We start from the raw sequence: 14,712 nt of genomic DNA, 5'->3' as shown, positions 1-14,712 counted from the left end.
TACTATGTGCAATGATTTGCATAGTAAAACAGAAATAAAATACAAATGTAGACTTAATGCCATGTAGGCACCTATTTAGGCAGCACTTATACAAAAATGAAAAACAAATGTGGTCAAAATTCTAAGCATCCTGCTTTGAAATAAGTCTTTACTTTGACTTTCCTGTGTGCATCTACAATCAACTGAGGGACAAATAAGATATTTCCAGACAGCTATCTGATTATGCTGACAGATCAAATAATAGCACACCTAAATCTAATTATTTTTATTTTAAATCATATCCTCTGATATTTCAGTGCAATCTTAGACTAATCTATTTGGTTTTTCCTATTGTGAGGAGTTTTATCAGAAATACAAACCAAAAAACAATTTTTTTTTCTCTAGCACCTCTTTTTATTAGTAGGGTGTTAGATGATAAAGATTTGCCTCACTCCTTTGTACAAAAAGTCTTTGTCCTCTGGCCTTACTTTACCCAGGTTTTCTGAAAGAGTTTAATTTATCATTACTATCTTCACTGCATCCAGGACTAAGTTGTAGACAGCAAAATAAAACATTGTAATATGGAAAGAAAAATGCCTCAAGGCAGGTTGAAACCTTCTCTGTCCATGTCTCTTTTCTCTATTCATCTTCATAATTGGAAATCATGGTAGTAGGTTCTGACTTTATCAGCTGAATTTATCACTGACAGATTTGCTCAATAGCTAATTAATGATAATGATAATGATAAATTAGTATAATTTTTGAATTTATTCACAGTCCACCCAAACATACAGTGTTAATTTACCATAACACAAAATGACAACTCCCAATACTGGGTACGCTTTATTTTCATCTGCTCCTATTTTATAAAAACACTATGGAACTCCACAGAGAACAATTGTCTGATTTGATTAAAGCTGGCAGATCCTTACCTTGGGTTGCAATGTAGTGACTTGGTCTCTGATATCCCTAAAACAGCAATATAAGTTGGTTTGAGTACCATATTAGTAACAGAGAGTGGAAAATAAAAGCAGAAGGATACTACAGAATCCTTATATCTAGACAACACTTTCAGAACAAACCAATATTTAAGAGCAGCATGAAGCTCAAAACCTAAAAAACCAGTTAATATTGAAAAGGCTTGAATGACAACAGATAAAATGAAAATAAGAACATCTGACTTGAACAGACATTGTAGTGTACCAGGAAGGAGTACTCTAGATTGGTCCCTTGCACCTAAAAATGAGTCCTCTATTGACATTATTTCCCTAGCTGTATATATTTGGGCTTTTATTTTAAATTTAATAAAAATTCTCTGCCACCATATTATCTCACAGCTGATCTGTGTTCCCAGTTTAGTCAATATGAAAAAAAAAACATCTTTTGTCTTCTTCTAAACAGAGAATCACTGTAAGGCCCAAAGAGGAAAATGCCTCAGCCCTAACTAATGGGGACAAACACTCTGGTGTGTGCACAGAATCAAGGTCCTACTGCAGTGAAATCTGCTCGACTGCACAAAGTGTGCATCGGTTACAGTGGGCATGATACACACAAGTATATACACAGTCTTTTACATACACACACACACACATATATATATATATATATATATATATATATATATATATATGCATAGGTAAACAGATAACCCTACACAGCCTAAGCCTTTCCAGATAGCTGGATCTATGCCAATTCTAGCAGTACTAATTGTCCACATAAAAGCTACAAGACAAAGAGTTACTGCTCTTGAGGAAATAATTCAGAATATATTTTGACCAGTGCCAGCAATTTAACTACAAAGAGGAAGGAAATTTTAGTGTTGTTGGTGAGAAGACAATACTGAGTTTCACAATGTGGAAATGTTCATAACTCCAATTATTCTCCAGGTTAAGTTTTATTAGGCCACTTGCTGGAAGTATTGCATTACAGGAGAGTACAAGGCCTAGGATTCCTGGTATTCACAAGATGCTACTAAAGTGAAGGATTTCAGTGTACCTAAGGACTTTATATTCTTTTCCATAGACTGCTTCATTATTCTATCTAGAGTGAGAGCGCCTTCCTCTGGGACTTCTAAAAAAATGTTTGAATTTTTTATTCTTGGCTTTACCGGAGACCAAAATTGCATCAAATGACAAAAGAATTTCTCCTGATGTCCTTAATATCAAGTCAGCGCTTAAAATTGTGGAAGTAGAACCTGTGCCACATGGGTTTACACTCAGTAATGCTTTCGAGAAGAAGATAAAAGTGTCACTTTAAAATTGTAAAATGTCAATTTTAACTTGTAGCTTTCTTGCCTGCTTCTAATGAGATTCAATTCACTCCTAAATAAGAAAATCAATATCCTCAGGGAATTATTAAATATCTGTGAGAGTTTTTTTGTTTAAGGCCCCAGGCAAAATATCACAGGCCTATCATTTCACAGAGATTGACATGTTAAAACATCCAAATAAAAAAGACAGCTATATATCTGGAGCTAAATCTTTGTATCCTGGAAAGTCAAAAGGGTCTTAAATAACTCATCAACTAAAAGTGGTCAGGAAAAACTACTGTGGTGCAATTATAAAGAAAAGAAATCAAAGCCATGTATTTCAAAAACACTTGTCATAGCTATTCCACTACCTTTCAAATGGCTTTGGAATTAATTTGAATACAACAACTTGTTTATTCCTAAGGTGTTAATTAGAGAAAATTCATATTGTGTCAGTCAAATTGCCTGGTAAAATTTGAATCAGTTTTTAAAATTTATAAACTACTTTGTATTCTAATTAAAGTATGGAATTTCAAATTTTAGAGATTTTTTGCAGAAGTGAAGAAATTTCTGTGTTAAAAAAAAATATATATATATATATATGTGTGTGTGTGTTTGTGTATATACTTTCTAATACCTAAATTAGCACCTTAAAGCAAATGCCAGCTAAATATTGCTTGTCTAAAACATTGTTAAAAACAAACAAACAAAAAACCCCAACCTATAAATATCATTATCCATCCTTTTTTTTACTAAATACATATTTATGACTACTTCACAGGTATATTTTCAAACAACTACAGTGCAGCATACTATCTAGTTTCTTATATATATGTGGGAAGGGGAAAAGAAAAGCTAGTGGCCAAAATGACCACTAAAAATGGGAACAGATAGGCTCAACGGAGTTACCTAACGTCCAATAATATTCAGGACTAAGCTAAAAGTTAAATTATCTTTTCAAAACAGGTACAAAAAATATTCACACAGAAAAGAAACTTTTTAAAGGAACAGATGAGATAAATTAGATGAGGCATGCATAGTTATCAACTGATAAAAATAGAAGTAATTAATAACAATATCTATATTAAATATTTACAATAGGATGCTGTTATTCACATATAGTGGTACTTACATCCCTGTACAGCCAAATCTACAGCCCAAACCAAAGTCAGATGTGAAAGAAAGCACAACAATGTCAGTGAGTACTAGGACGTAGAACAAGGAAAGTGTACATTTGTTCTTAATAAAAGAAAGCTTTTAATAATTTTGTAGCATAACATGCAATAATTTCACAGAGAGAAGCTGGCAAATTGAGAGGGAGAAAGCTGTGCATTCCACTCACATCTATGTAGTTGGCATTAATGTAATCTGAAGATGGATCATCTTCAACAGGTTGCAAAATCACCCTGGAGTGGTCATCTGCAAAAACCAAGTGGTTACGGAGCCTTTTTGAAGTGTGATTTTTAAGATAGATATTAACGATAAGTCATCTAGAGAACCAAAACTGGCACAAGCGCCTCACAATTTACAGTCCTTAAATCCAAACTGTTTACACAGAAATACAAAGAACCATTTTGTCTGAGGTCTGCAATTACTTCAAAAAACCTTCACTACATTTCACTGAGTGCAGCTGAAAGGTATTGGCACTGTCACAAGTGGTTAAAAAGACACAAAGAAATCAGGTTACTTGCTCAAAGTCCCTTTCAACATCAGCTCCAGTGTTGGTAGTCTAGAAAACCAAAAATGCTGATTACTGTTTCCTCACTTCCAACCCAAGCCTGCTCAAGTTCATATTGAGACATTAATGAAATCAAGACAAAGGAGTTAGCAATGAACTTGGGATTCAATGAAGAGTTAATTCTACCCATTCAGGGACTTCTCCAGCACGGTGATTCCTGTGTGTTCAACTGCATGGGTAAAACAATACAAATTGCAAACAAACAGAATCAACATCCAAATGAGTGCCAGCGTCTTGCTTATATATGCTTACCACAGATTGTACAAAAGAGATGCAAACGAGAAATTCAGCCTGAGTTATAAAAGGGAGAAAGTTGAACTGTGAAGAAGAACAACAACAGCAAAAAAAAAAAAAAAAAAAAAAAAAAGAAGCTGAAAAAGGCACTGTTCTGCTTCTCTGCTGCAGGTATTAAGCAGCTGTGCCGCCGGAGACTTGCAAAGGAAGAGAGAGCACTGCCCGAGTAACACACGAGTAGAGCAATTGCTCAAACCGAGGACACCGATACTCACATGCTATAATGTTTCCATAGCGGTTCTTTGTTCTGTTTTGATCCTTCTTAGCGACATCCCAAGAAGCTGACTGCCCCTCAAAGAAACTCTATAAATAAAAAATGTTCCGAAAGAAAACATTCTGACCATTAATTTATCTCCAGAAATAACAGTTTAAAAGAACTGCCCCACATAAAGTAAGTTCAGATTTGTTCGCCTGCCCTGGTCACCCAGGCAGTGCCATGGTACAGAAATATCTAGAGAAGAAGGGAGCCTCTGTCACTCTGACTGCTACCAGTAAATGGGCATCTCACTGAGGAACTCCACAGGGATTTCAAATCCTGTAATTGCCAGAAGGCTAAACTTGCTTACACATCCTTGCTATGGAGGAATGACAGTAAACTGAGAAAGTACAGAGAGACTGATCACTCTTTTTACAAGACAGTGTAATATATATCCTGTTTACTACAACATTACATTGCTTTCCACATATTACTTAGTAAAACATCTTTCCCTCCTACAGAGACACCAGGAACTCTCGTCTGCCAATGTTCATTGTTCTTTTTGTCTTTCCTCATATCCCTCCCTCTAGTCACTAGCAAAATTATTCTACAGTTTTGAACTCTTAAAACTTTGATCTCTCAGTATTGACAGAAGTAGTTTTTATTTCTCCTTGGCTTTCTCTTCATTGCCCGTAGATATTTTACTGCTGTTGTAGGTCTATGCTACTCCTTCCTTCCAGATGATCTCTTATCCTGGGTAAGTTATCTCCAGAAAATACACAGTAGTCATGGAATCAGAACTTTAATGCACAGTCAGAAGCCCAAAGCAGGGAATAGATGTCACATATAGAAACAGAAGAAGCAGCAAGCAGGAAAACACCTGATATGGCATCAGGGACCACCCTCCCCCCAGCAGTGGCTGACACTTGGTCTTAGCCTTGAAGTTAGGCAGAGCATAACAAAGCATGTTTAAGTAAAAGAGAGGAAAAGAGCATAATATTCTTTTAAAAACCACACATTTATTTATTCCAATTCTTATGTTTACAGTAGAGACAGCTGCAGAAAGGAGAGAAGGTTGAAAACTGTGTCAGAAGAGATTGCTTACTCAGAAAACTCATTATAAACCTAGCTGTACTGTGAGCAACTTTGGCAATCCCATTCCCATCTTTGCTGTGTGTCTTGCCTGACATTCTAATCCCAAAGAATCACAACAGATTCAGAGATCAGAGCCGAAATGAATCTGTACTCATCTTCTACCTCCAGGGCTGGGAATTTCTTGCTTCCATTTTAACATTAAAGTTGCAAGTAGATGTGCTCAGGGAGGTTTAATTAGAACTTCAAGACGTTACTACCTTTATTATCTCTTTACTGCTTCTCAACTGGAGCTAAGTCCCAGTACTCCCCTACCAAGATGCTAAAATAAATCAGGAGAGTGCTTCCAGTCAATGCTTCTTGGAAAACCAGCAGCTTAAACTCTTTACTTCAACCTAATCCAGGAGATCTGCACTAAAAATAGCTCACATAACTTATTATAGCATTTCCACTAAAGATCAGCAACAAAAGAGTGACAACCTCCTACAATATGTCAAAAAAGGTTCTTTTTATACCCTAGGGAACACACAGGGATTTTTTACCAGGCAGTTGTAAAGGCCCAAACCATTGGACTCCATTTACTATTTCACTTTTGGGTTACATATATAAGAATCTTATGTCTGTTAGTTTTTCAAACCATGACATTTAGTTCCATCCTTCTGCAATACAATGCAAAAAAAAGGCTGCCCATTTCTAAGGGATTTTTCCTAGCAAAGCCCCACCACTGGAGATCTCACCTCATACTCCTCTTTAAATCCATAGCTGTCAGAGGTCTTCATTAGGTTAATATGCTGCAGGAGATCAGCCACCCTGATGGCAGGGTGAAGCTGCCCAGTCTGGTACGGGGATTCTGTGCCTTCGCAGAGATAACGAGGGACATCCAGGAGTCGGCTGGACTCTGCTGTTGCACTGTGATTTTCGTCTGTATTCACAAGAAATCAGTGCATTATGTACCCACAGAGCAGTAAAACCTGCTGCTATACATATCAACATCTATTTTGAACCTCTTCCTTCAAAAACATCTCTCATTTCTGAGAAGGCAAAGCACTTACTCTCCAGCACATAAATACTGTGAAGTACATAAAAGAATTTAACAGCAAACACATACAAAAGTTTGCAGTCCTTCATCCAATAATAAAGATGTCTGAGGGTCATTTTATTTGATGCTACAAAACTTTATGACATTAATGTACTTGGAAATTCCAGACTCTACCAACCAAAGTAACTTTTTAAGGGCTAATACATATCAATAGCAATATTACACCTTAAACAATAAATTAGAATAACTCCACAGTAGTAACAGCATGTAATTTGTCTAAAGCCAACTAAGAGTAAACTGAGAACCCAGTAAAAAAGAGAAGTAATTATGCCACCATTTCAGAACACCACCTTCACTTAGGAAGATGAATCAACACTGCAGAGTGGTCATTTTAAATCAGGTATTTTAGTAGAAAAATGAAACTTGAGTTCAGTGTGCTGTTTCAGTCACAACTTTTTGCCCTGTATAAGCAAAGAAAAGTTTCTTTTAATGCTCTCTGTGCTACAAGAATTCTCATATCAAAACCAAATGTCAGAGAGGTGATCATGCATGAAGTGATCACATTGTGTTAATCCCTTCTGTGAAATAGTAATTTTATTCAAATTAATAATTATCAGATCAAATGAATTTGAACAGAAAGCAAAATTCTAATCTAAGTAGCTACTGAAATGAAAAGTATGTAGTCAACCCTCCTAAACTTTAAATCAGTTAACCATTTTCCTTGCAAGGATCTAGATTAGGAGGCAAAACACTCTATGAAAAAATTAACTCCCCAAGGGTTGGATTTTGTACAATTATACCAAAATGTAAACACTATTAATGTCTTTTGAAATTAAATCTCCTGAGAAACCCGACTCTTTGAACTGTCACCTGAGTTACTAATTTCAGTACCAAATTTATGCCTCACTAACCTGCCTAACAAGATGAAAGACATGCTGCAGTCATTTTTTATTATAATGTTACCCACACTAAATCACACATTTCAAACCACTTCAGGATTTGTAGTTCTCCCCGTTGCTCATAGAATACTTACCAGTAATAGGCACTTTAACCCATTGAAGCAGCAAAAAACAATGAGCGAACAGAACATAAGAAATTTATTTCAGGACTATATTAGAAAATGGCTAAAAAGAAGTGACATTCAAAGTTGTTAAATCTTCTCAATAGGTAACAATGAAAGCCATTTAAAAAATGTAAGGGCTACATTATTATACTATCAGTGTAATAATAGGGACTTGGGAAAAGCAGAATTGTCATACCAACTTAGTGCTAATGTACACAGAATGAAGAGCAGCATTAATAACTTATACATGAAGAAAAAGAAAACTAGCAAAGCTACAAAGTAATAAGAGTTTTATATAAAAAAATATGTTCTATGATTTAGAACCCTTAAAATATTCCTCTTCTCTAAATAAGGCAGAAGAAAACTGTTTTGTCATGCTGGGCCAAGAAAAGACTATATTAAAATGGAGTAGGCCAAATGTTGCAGTTCCAAAGGAACAAGGTTACAGATACCCACCTTTTACTATATGGTGTGCCCAAAAGCTTGTACACTTCTCTCCACTATTTCAGTCCACTCTATGAAAATTAGTACCTCTTCCAAGTATAAATAGTTCGCTTATATGAGGAAATTATCATGCCCAGAATATTATTACCAGTAGATGAAAAAGCAGACAGGAACTATTAAGCTGTTCTTCATTTAGTTCCTTGCCCTTGGTATTCACAGCTGTCTGTGACCATGTCTGCCACAGCAGAAAACACCATGGCAGTATGGCACTGAGTTCCTACTCATGGTACCATGAGCACTTTCACAAGCACAGGATCAAATTCCAGAGTTATCTTGATTATTTGGGAGACCATGCAAAAATCAACAAGGTGAATTGAATGGTGAATGCAACAATAGTGTGTTTTGGAAAGGGAATCAAATATATAACTACAAAATGGAGTAATGGACTGGAAAATGACAACTGTGAATTTAACATGTAACTCAATGCAAAATGAACACAATAAAAAGGAGAAAATACAGTTCAGTTAACATAAACAGTAAAAGGGGGGTATGGGGGTACCTATTCCACTCAGCTCAGCATTAAGACTTCTTGCAAGAATGATTTGAGGCACTGCAATTTAAAATTCAACTTATGAGTTGGGAAGCTAGAAAACATTCAGAGGAAAATAATGACAACAAATTTAGAAAATGTCTCCTACATGATGATGAGTGAAAGAATTGGGTTAAATTCAACTAAAAGAGAAATAATTGAGGACATGAGCCTTTCAACATAAAAATGTCGGTTCTGAAAGGACAGAAATGTGCTACTTTTCCATATTTTCTATGAGTCTCTCAAAAGGAAATAGCTCAAGCCACAGCAATGAAAATTTAGTCTAGATTAGCCTAGTTAGGAAAAACTAGGGGTGAGCATTAATAATACTTAGTAGCAACACCCAATTAGTAGTAATTAATACTCAGAAGATTGACCTTTGGATCCCAAATATTACTAATATGAATCTAAATTTATTCTTATTAAGGAGGACTGAGGCACTGGAACATTCCACTGCAAGAGCAAAATTCTGTTTGCTACAGATTTTTAAAACATAATAAGACAATTCCCAGAATGAATCTGTATTATATGTATAATATCCCTCCTCAAAACAGAGAAGGGATTTCATTGCTCCCAGGTCCCTTTAAGATTTACTGCTAGGAATCTAATTTTCAGCATGTCTAATTCACATCTACTTTCTGATTTTTGTCTTTTATGCTAAAATAACAGCAGCAACTGACTGAAACTCAATACTGCACATTGAAGAATTTGGGTACAAATTATATTTTTATCTTTTTATTTTTAAAAAACATCTGTAAAACCTGCATTCAGTATTATCTGAGCATAGACATATTCAGCCATTTCAATGTATGTTCTTCTTTTTAATATAAGTACAAAGCTGAAAAATTTACTTCTTAATGCCAATTGAATGATGTGATTTTATAGGTATACAGAAGTACTTGTTCAGAACATGCAAAGAAAGTTCTTGTTTCCTCTTAGATATTCTAGAAGTTTTTCTGTTTTCTGTTTTTCTTTTCATTCTTGTTACTTAGAAAATTGAACTTTAGGTGCCAAAAAATGTTAATGTGGACCTGAATTTTGTTTTTAATGATCTCTTAATAAAGCTCTAGTTTCACATGTCAGTTTATTGGAATTTAGTTTCAAAGCTCTGGGAAGAAAAATTTTAGTATTTTCCATTTACATATTTCCTCATTTAATCTTCAGTTAGCAATGACTAGGAATAACTTGTTAATGAGGACATAAAATAATTTTTACTCTAAAATTGTTGTCAGTCTAATTCTGAATTGATGAACTGAGTGTAGAAGTATTTTCTGGCAACAGCATAGTTTTACATAAAACAAGCTGTTTCAATGTTCAACCATGCAAGGAGACAGAACTCATGCAGGAACGGATAATGAAGGACTAGGGTCCTCACCTAACACAGCTGTCGGCACAAGTGGATCATTGGGCACTGTAGGAAAACAAAGCCCATGAAGAAACACATTACCCTTAATTTGTGTATTTTTAAGAACAAAACTTCAGAGTATGACGAAGTGATAACTAAACTCCATTAATTTTGTTACAAGAGAAAACCAGAATGAATACAGTTCCAGAAAACATCATCAATAAAAGAGGTATGCAAGGCAGTGATTTCAGACTGTAGAAATGTAATGATAAGAGCCAGGAGATCCTTACTGAAATGAAATAAAGAAGACATTACATGCAATTTAGTTTTTGAAAGGACTCCTCCTACACTATTGTTTTTTTTCACTTCACAATAAAGGTTCACTTTCATAGAACTCACTTCTTTCATTTTAAACCCATCCTCTCATGTAATACCTGAATAGCTACTCTCAAAATAAAATGGTATTTCTATAAAATTTTCCAGGTAATTACAAAAATTATATATATTTTTGCTGTTAATAGCTTTTTTAATGCTCAGTATCAAAGAGATTGCTCATAATGAATATAGGAAAATCACAGATACACAGATGCAGATGTCTGAATAAAATTAATATAATTTTATCTTGTGTTATCACAACTAGAACCATGCAGAGATAAATGCAGTGCTTTGGACAGAAATGTCAGAATCCAGGATCTGTTTTGTTCCAGTCTGGAACAAAAAATTAAAACATCAAAATGTCTGTTACAGAATTAAGCTCTAGTTCTCAAACAATCTGCCTGAAAGTTTGTCACATAGCAGGAAACCCTGAAAGCTTGGAAGACTTGTCTCAGCACAGACAATGGTCAGAAGAAACAAATCCTCCAATACACAAAAAATCACATTCCTAGGATGCTAGAAACTGGTGGTGTCCAACTTCTTTGCCAACCAACCAGGACAGCTGTGGTGACAGGAGCTCATAGGTTCTTGGAATCACATCAGGCCATCTGAAAGGCTGCCTGACTGCCTGGCAGCCCTGGATCACTAACAGCCATGTAAATTCCTGACAAATTCTTAGTCTGGGATCCACCATCACAAGCCACATCAAATTGTCTCTGCAATCCTGCCTCAACAAATTTCAATGCCAATAAAGCATCATACTTGGGAGACTTTTCAAGCTGTTCCAGCCAAAACTGTAGAAAAAACACCAGGTTGATATTCCCATTTATAACTGGTTACAAGACACTTAAAATGTTAGCACTTAGAAGTTTGGAAAGCTTCAACAAACCAATCAATAAACCCTTCTCTAAAACCCATTTTGCTTAGAACAACCAGAAAAGAGCTTAAGAGCCTTAATGGATGTATTTTGCTAAAGCATGGTGAGCAGTATGGGAGACGAGAAGAGACATGGAGTGTCATTCACAAAAGGTGGCAATTCAGAAGCAGCTTATACTGCTCAGATCTGTTTAAAGCCAAGTCCATGGAGCTGTGAGAAGCTCAGGTTCCTACCAGCTCCATGGTAGAATTGTATGCCCTTGCAATTTATAGACTAGTTTTGAAATATTCAGTCTGCCAGTGGAGTACCTTGCTTTTGGCAAGGTATAGTGATGATGTTGGGAGTCAAGAGTGCTAAACACTGGCAGCTATAACCCTTAACAGTCAGAAACCCAAACTTTTTCCAAACTAGACAGTCGGCATATCTACAAAAAATGAATACAAATATGAACCAATTTGCAGATATATTAACAAGCTTGTTCCTAAATTCACAAATAGCAATGAAAATTGTCAATGTTTCCTTCTGTTGTAATGTCCTTACTGCCAAAAAAATAGAAATTAATTTGGACCTCATATTATTACTTATTACAGACATGGTGTTGTGCAGCAATATTTAACATGCTGGCATTAAATAATCTCATGAGGGAAAACTCAATTTCAAGTTTTAGCTAAGGTATTCTGGAAGTATGATACTTTCCCTAAAACAAATATAATTATGAAAGCACATGCAAATATTTAATTAAATAATTTGCCACAATCCAATAATGACAACATACAAACATCCCTATTCAACCTTTTGCTCTACCATCATTCCTGGAAAACCCAGAGCATAAAACAATTTTTCTTAAAAAGCAGAATTGTTTTCTGTGTTTCTATATTCACCTACACTCTGGAGTATCTATCACTGCCTACTTACATCGGGGGCTGAAGTTATGTGAGTCCATGAACGTGATAGACAGAGGATCCTCTGCATGCAGAGTGCTCTGGTCGGCGTAACTCCTGTCCATGGCATTCACCATGTGGGTCATCTCCTGACGGGTGGTTCCCATGGCATCCTTGCGCTTCTTTGCAAGTTTGCTGCCCAGCCAAAAAAAAAAAAAAAAGTAAACCACCTTAATATTAGATGAATGTTAGTGTCTACAGTAATCATTCTCTATAATCCTGAGTGACTGATAAGTTTGATTTACTTCCCTGTGTGCAATTTTTTCAGTGTATGATAAAACTGTGCACCCTGCTATGAAACAGTCATGGTCTTGTGTTTTCTGTACACACACAAATGCTGTCATGGAAGTGCTTACTTCTGTACTCTGGCAATGTTATTTTTTTCCTGTGGAGTAATTACACTAATATACACAAATTAGAGAATATAATTACATTTTAACTGAAATGACAAATAAGAAGCATCGTGCATGCAGTTTTATCAACCATCTCCATTTAAATATCTATTTTGATTTTAAAAATGGATAATTCATTCCCCTTGCTTGTGTTGGGAAAGAGTCATGTAACCTGCTAAATTACTTTGTTAGTCAAAAAACTGATGAAGTAACAAAAGAAGCATAATCATTCAATACATATTTATATTAAATATTTCTATTAAATATTTATATTACGTTTTATGTAAAAGGTTGTATTGCCCATTCAATACACAAGATACGAGAGGATACCACACTATGGTCCTGGTACTTTGGTTCTTTGAAAAACAAAACCACTCATATCATTCTACCTTCTCATGCAGTTTGGGAACATTGCAATTTTGACATTAGCAGTCTTACACTCTGAATGTATCACAGTTAAAGATCAACCTAATCTGTACAACTAAGCCCCTCAAAGTAATAGCAAGTGCTCTTAAAGTGCATGTTTCGGAAATATCACTCAATTCATCCCTTTTGAGAAAGAGCAGGAAGTGATTTTCACTGTCTCCAGGAGTCAGATGGGAGCAGATAATATATTTTAATTGTAACTTCAAGCATGTATCTCAAGTAGCAGGAAGTATGCAGAGCAGCATGAGGTGTGCCTTGGTTCTGCAGAAACCTGTAACATGTATCAAACTGCTCTGAAATCTCCCTGTTTTCAGCTGAAGCCATGACTATAGTACAGTAGGTAGCCAACCTGCTTAATTGGATAAATCTCACACCACATGGGAGAGACACAATCATCACTTAATATACTGAGTTCTTGAAAATGTATGTTTAAAACACAGCTTATCTTCATAAGGTTTTTCTGCATAGAATAACATCAAATGCCCTGGTAATTGTTTATATAGTGTTTGTCCTAAATTTCTCTTTACTAAAAGGATGGCCAACTTTAAATAGTCCATGCACATTCTAAGAGCAGACAAGGATAATATTAGGCACTTATTACATATTATAATATTAGATGTTAGGAAGAAATTCTTTACTGTCAAGGTGGTTCGACATTGACAGCAGCTGCCCAGAGAGGCTCCCCTCTTTAGATGTGTTCAAGGCCAGGTGGGATGGGGCTCTGAGAAATCTGATCTGGTGGAAGGTGTGTCCCTGCTTACAGCAGGGGGTTTGGAATTAGATGATCTTCAGGGTTCCTTCTAACAGAAACTGTTCTGGGATTCTGTGAAGAATATTAGTGTAAATTATCCATTAATTTACTTGTCAAGTCCTGGGATAATTCACACTGTTGCCTAGGGCAAGAAGTACTTCATGCTTTCACATATTTAAGAAAATCTTACAGGGCTGTTTCTTAAGTTAACCATCATGGTTCACAATGAGGTACCATGGTGCAGAATATGGATGGACAAAGCTCTCCTGTGAATAGTAGATTCTTCCACCAATCAGACTCAGTCCTTATTTTGTCAGATTCCTCCCCCTTTTGTTCCATCCTCTCCTTTGATGGAACAGTTGGAAAATTACTACTCAGTAACATTCTTACTACAAAAATCCCAAAGGTGGTCTCTAAACCTATCTTTGTTTTTCATGAAACTATTGTTTGATGGGTTCCTGTATCAATTGTTACATGAGAAATAAAAATCTGTTGGATGTCCCCCCTAAAATGCTTTATTTAATACATTTACTCCACACGTTCTTTTCAACTTAAGAGACGCTGGTTTAAATGATGCTCTGGTTGAACAAATGAAGACCATAAGAACTTCCAAGAGTGAAACTGCTTGAGCTTTATAACTGGCTCCCAATGCTATCAAAGCCTTCACAAAACTAGGATTTCTAGTTCAAAGTAGTTTTTTAAGTTTCAAAGCCTTTCAAACCGTCTCTATACACTGAAGATCACCTTTTTCTAACGTCATCTCAGAAACAGAACAAAAAGACTATTACATCTCATCTCTTGATGATATTAAGTTTTTCTTTGAAGCATCGCTTTGTAACAAAACCTGCTAGCCATGCTAAATAAATCAACAGCTATTAAGGCTTTTGTGTTATTAGCTTATTACAGTAGCTACTTTCTAATTC

General features: G+C 35.6%; 1 protein-coding gene across 11 annotated transcripts in view; it reads right to left on the bottom strand.

The window, feature by feature from the left end:
- Positions 1–14,712, bottom strand: part of PTPRK (protein tyrosine phosphatase receptor type K) — a 376,330-nt gene that overhangs the window by 18,835 nt on the left and 342,783 nt on the right. For 4 of the 11 annotated variants that reach the window (XM_021547162.3, XM_021547167.3, XM_077782214.1 and 1 more), the window contains 8 exons: positions 12,195–12,355; positions 10,058–10,093; positions 7,620–7,631; positions 6,285–6,469; positions 4,475–4,562; positions 3,570–3,646; positions 3,360–3,377; positions 912–948 (listed from right to left, as the gene is read on the bottom strand). In XM_021547162.3, coding sequence (XP_021402837.2) covers positions 912–948; positions 3,360–3,377; positions 3,570–3,646; positions 4,475–4,562; positions 6,285–6,469; positions 7,620–7,631; positions 10,058–10,093; positions 12,195–12,355 — 614 coding nt within the window. Of the gene's footprint in view, positions 1–911; positions 949–3,359; positions 3,378–3,569; positions 3,647–4,474; positions 4,563–5,454; positions 5,512–6,284; positions 6,470–7,619; positions 7,632–10,057; positions 10,094–12,194; positions 12,356–14,712 lie in introns of those variants that run through there. The other 7 variants (XM_077782215.1, XM_077782222.1, XM_077782216.1 and 4 more) reach the window with 4 other exon arrangements.

The sequence above is a fragment of the Lonchura striata genome, chromosome 3, assembly GCF_046129695.1.
Source record: "Lonchura striata isolate bLonStr1 chromosome 3, bLonStr1.mat, whole genome shotgun sequence".
NCBI lineage: Eukaryota > Metazoa > Chordata > Aves > Passeriformes > Estrildidae > Lonchura > Lonchura striata.
The sequence above is the reverse complement of the archived record's forward strand: the minus strand, read 5'-3'. Positions and strand labels throughout refer to the sequence as shown.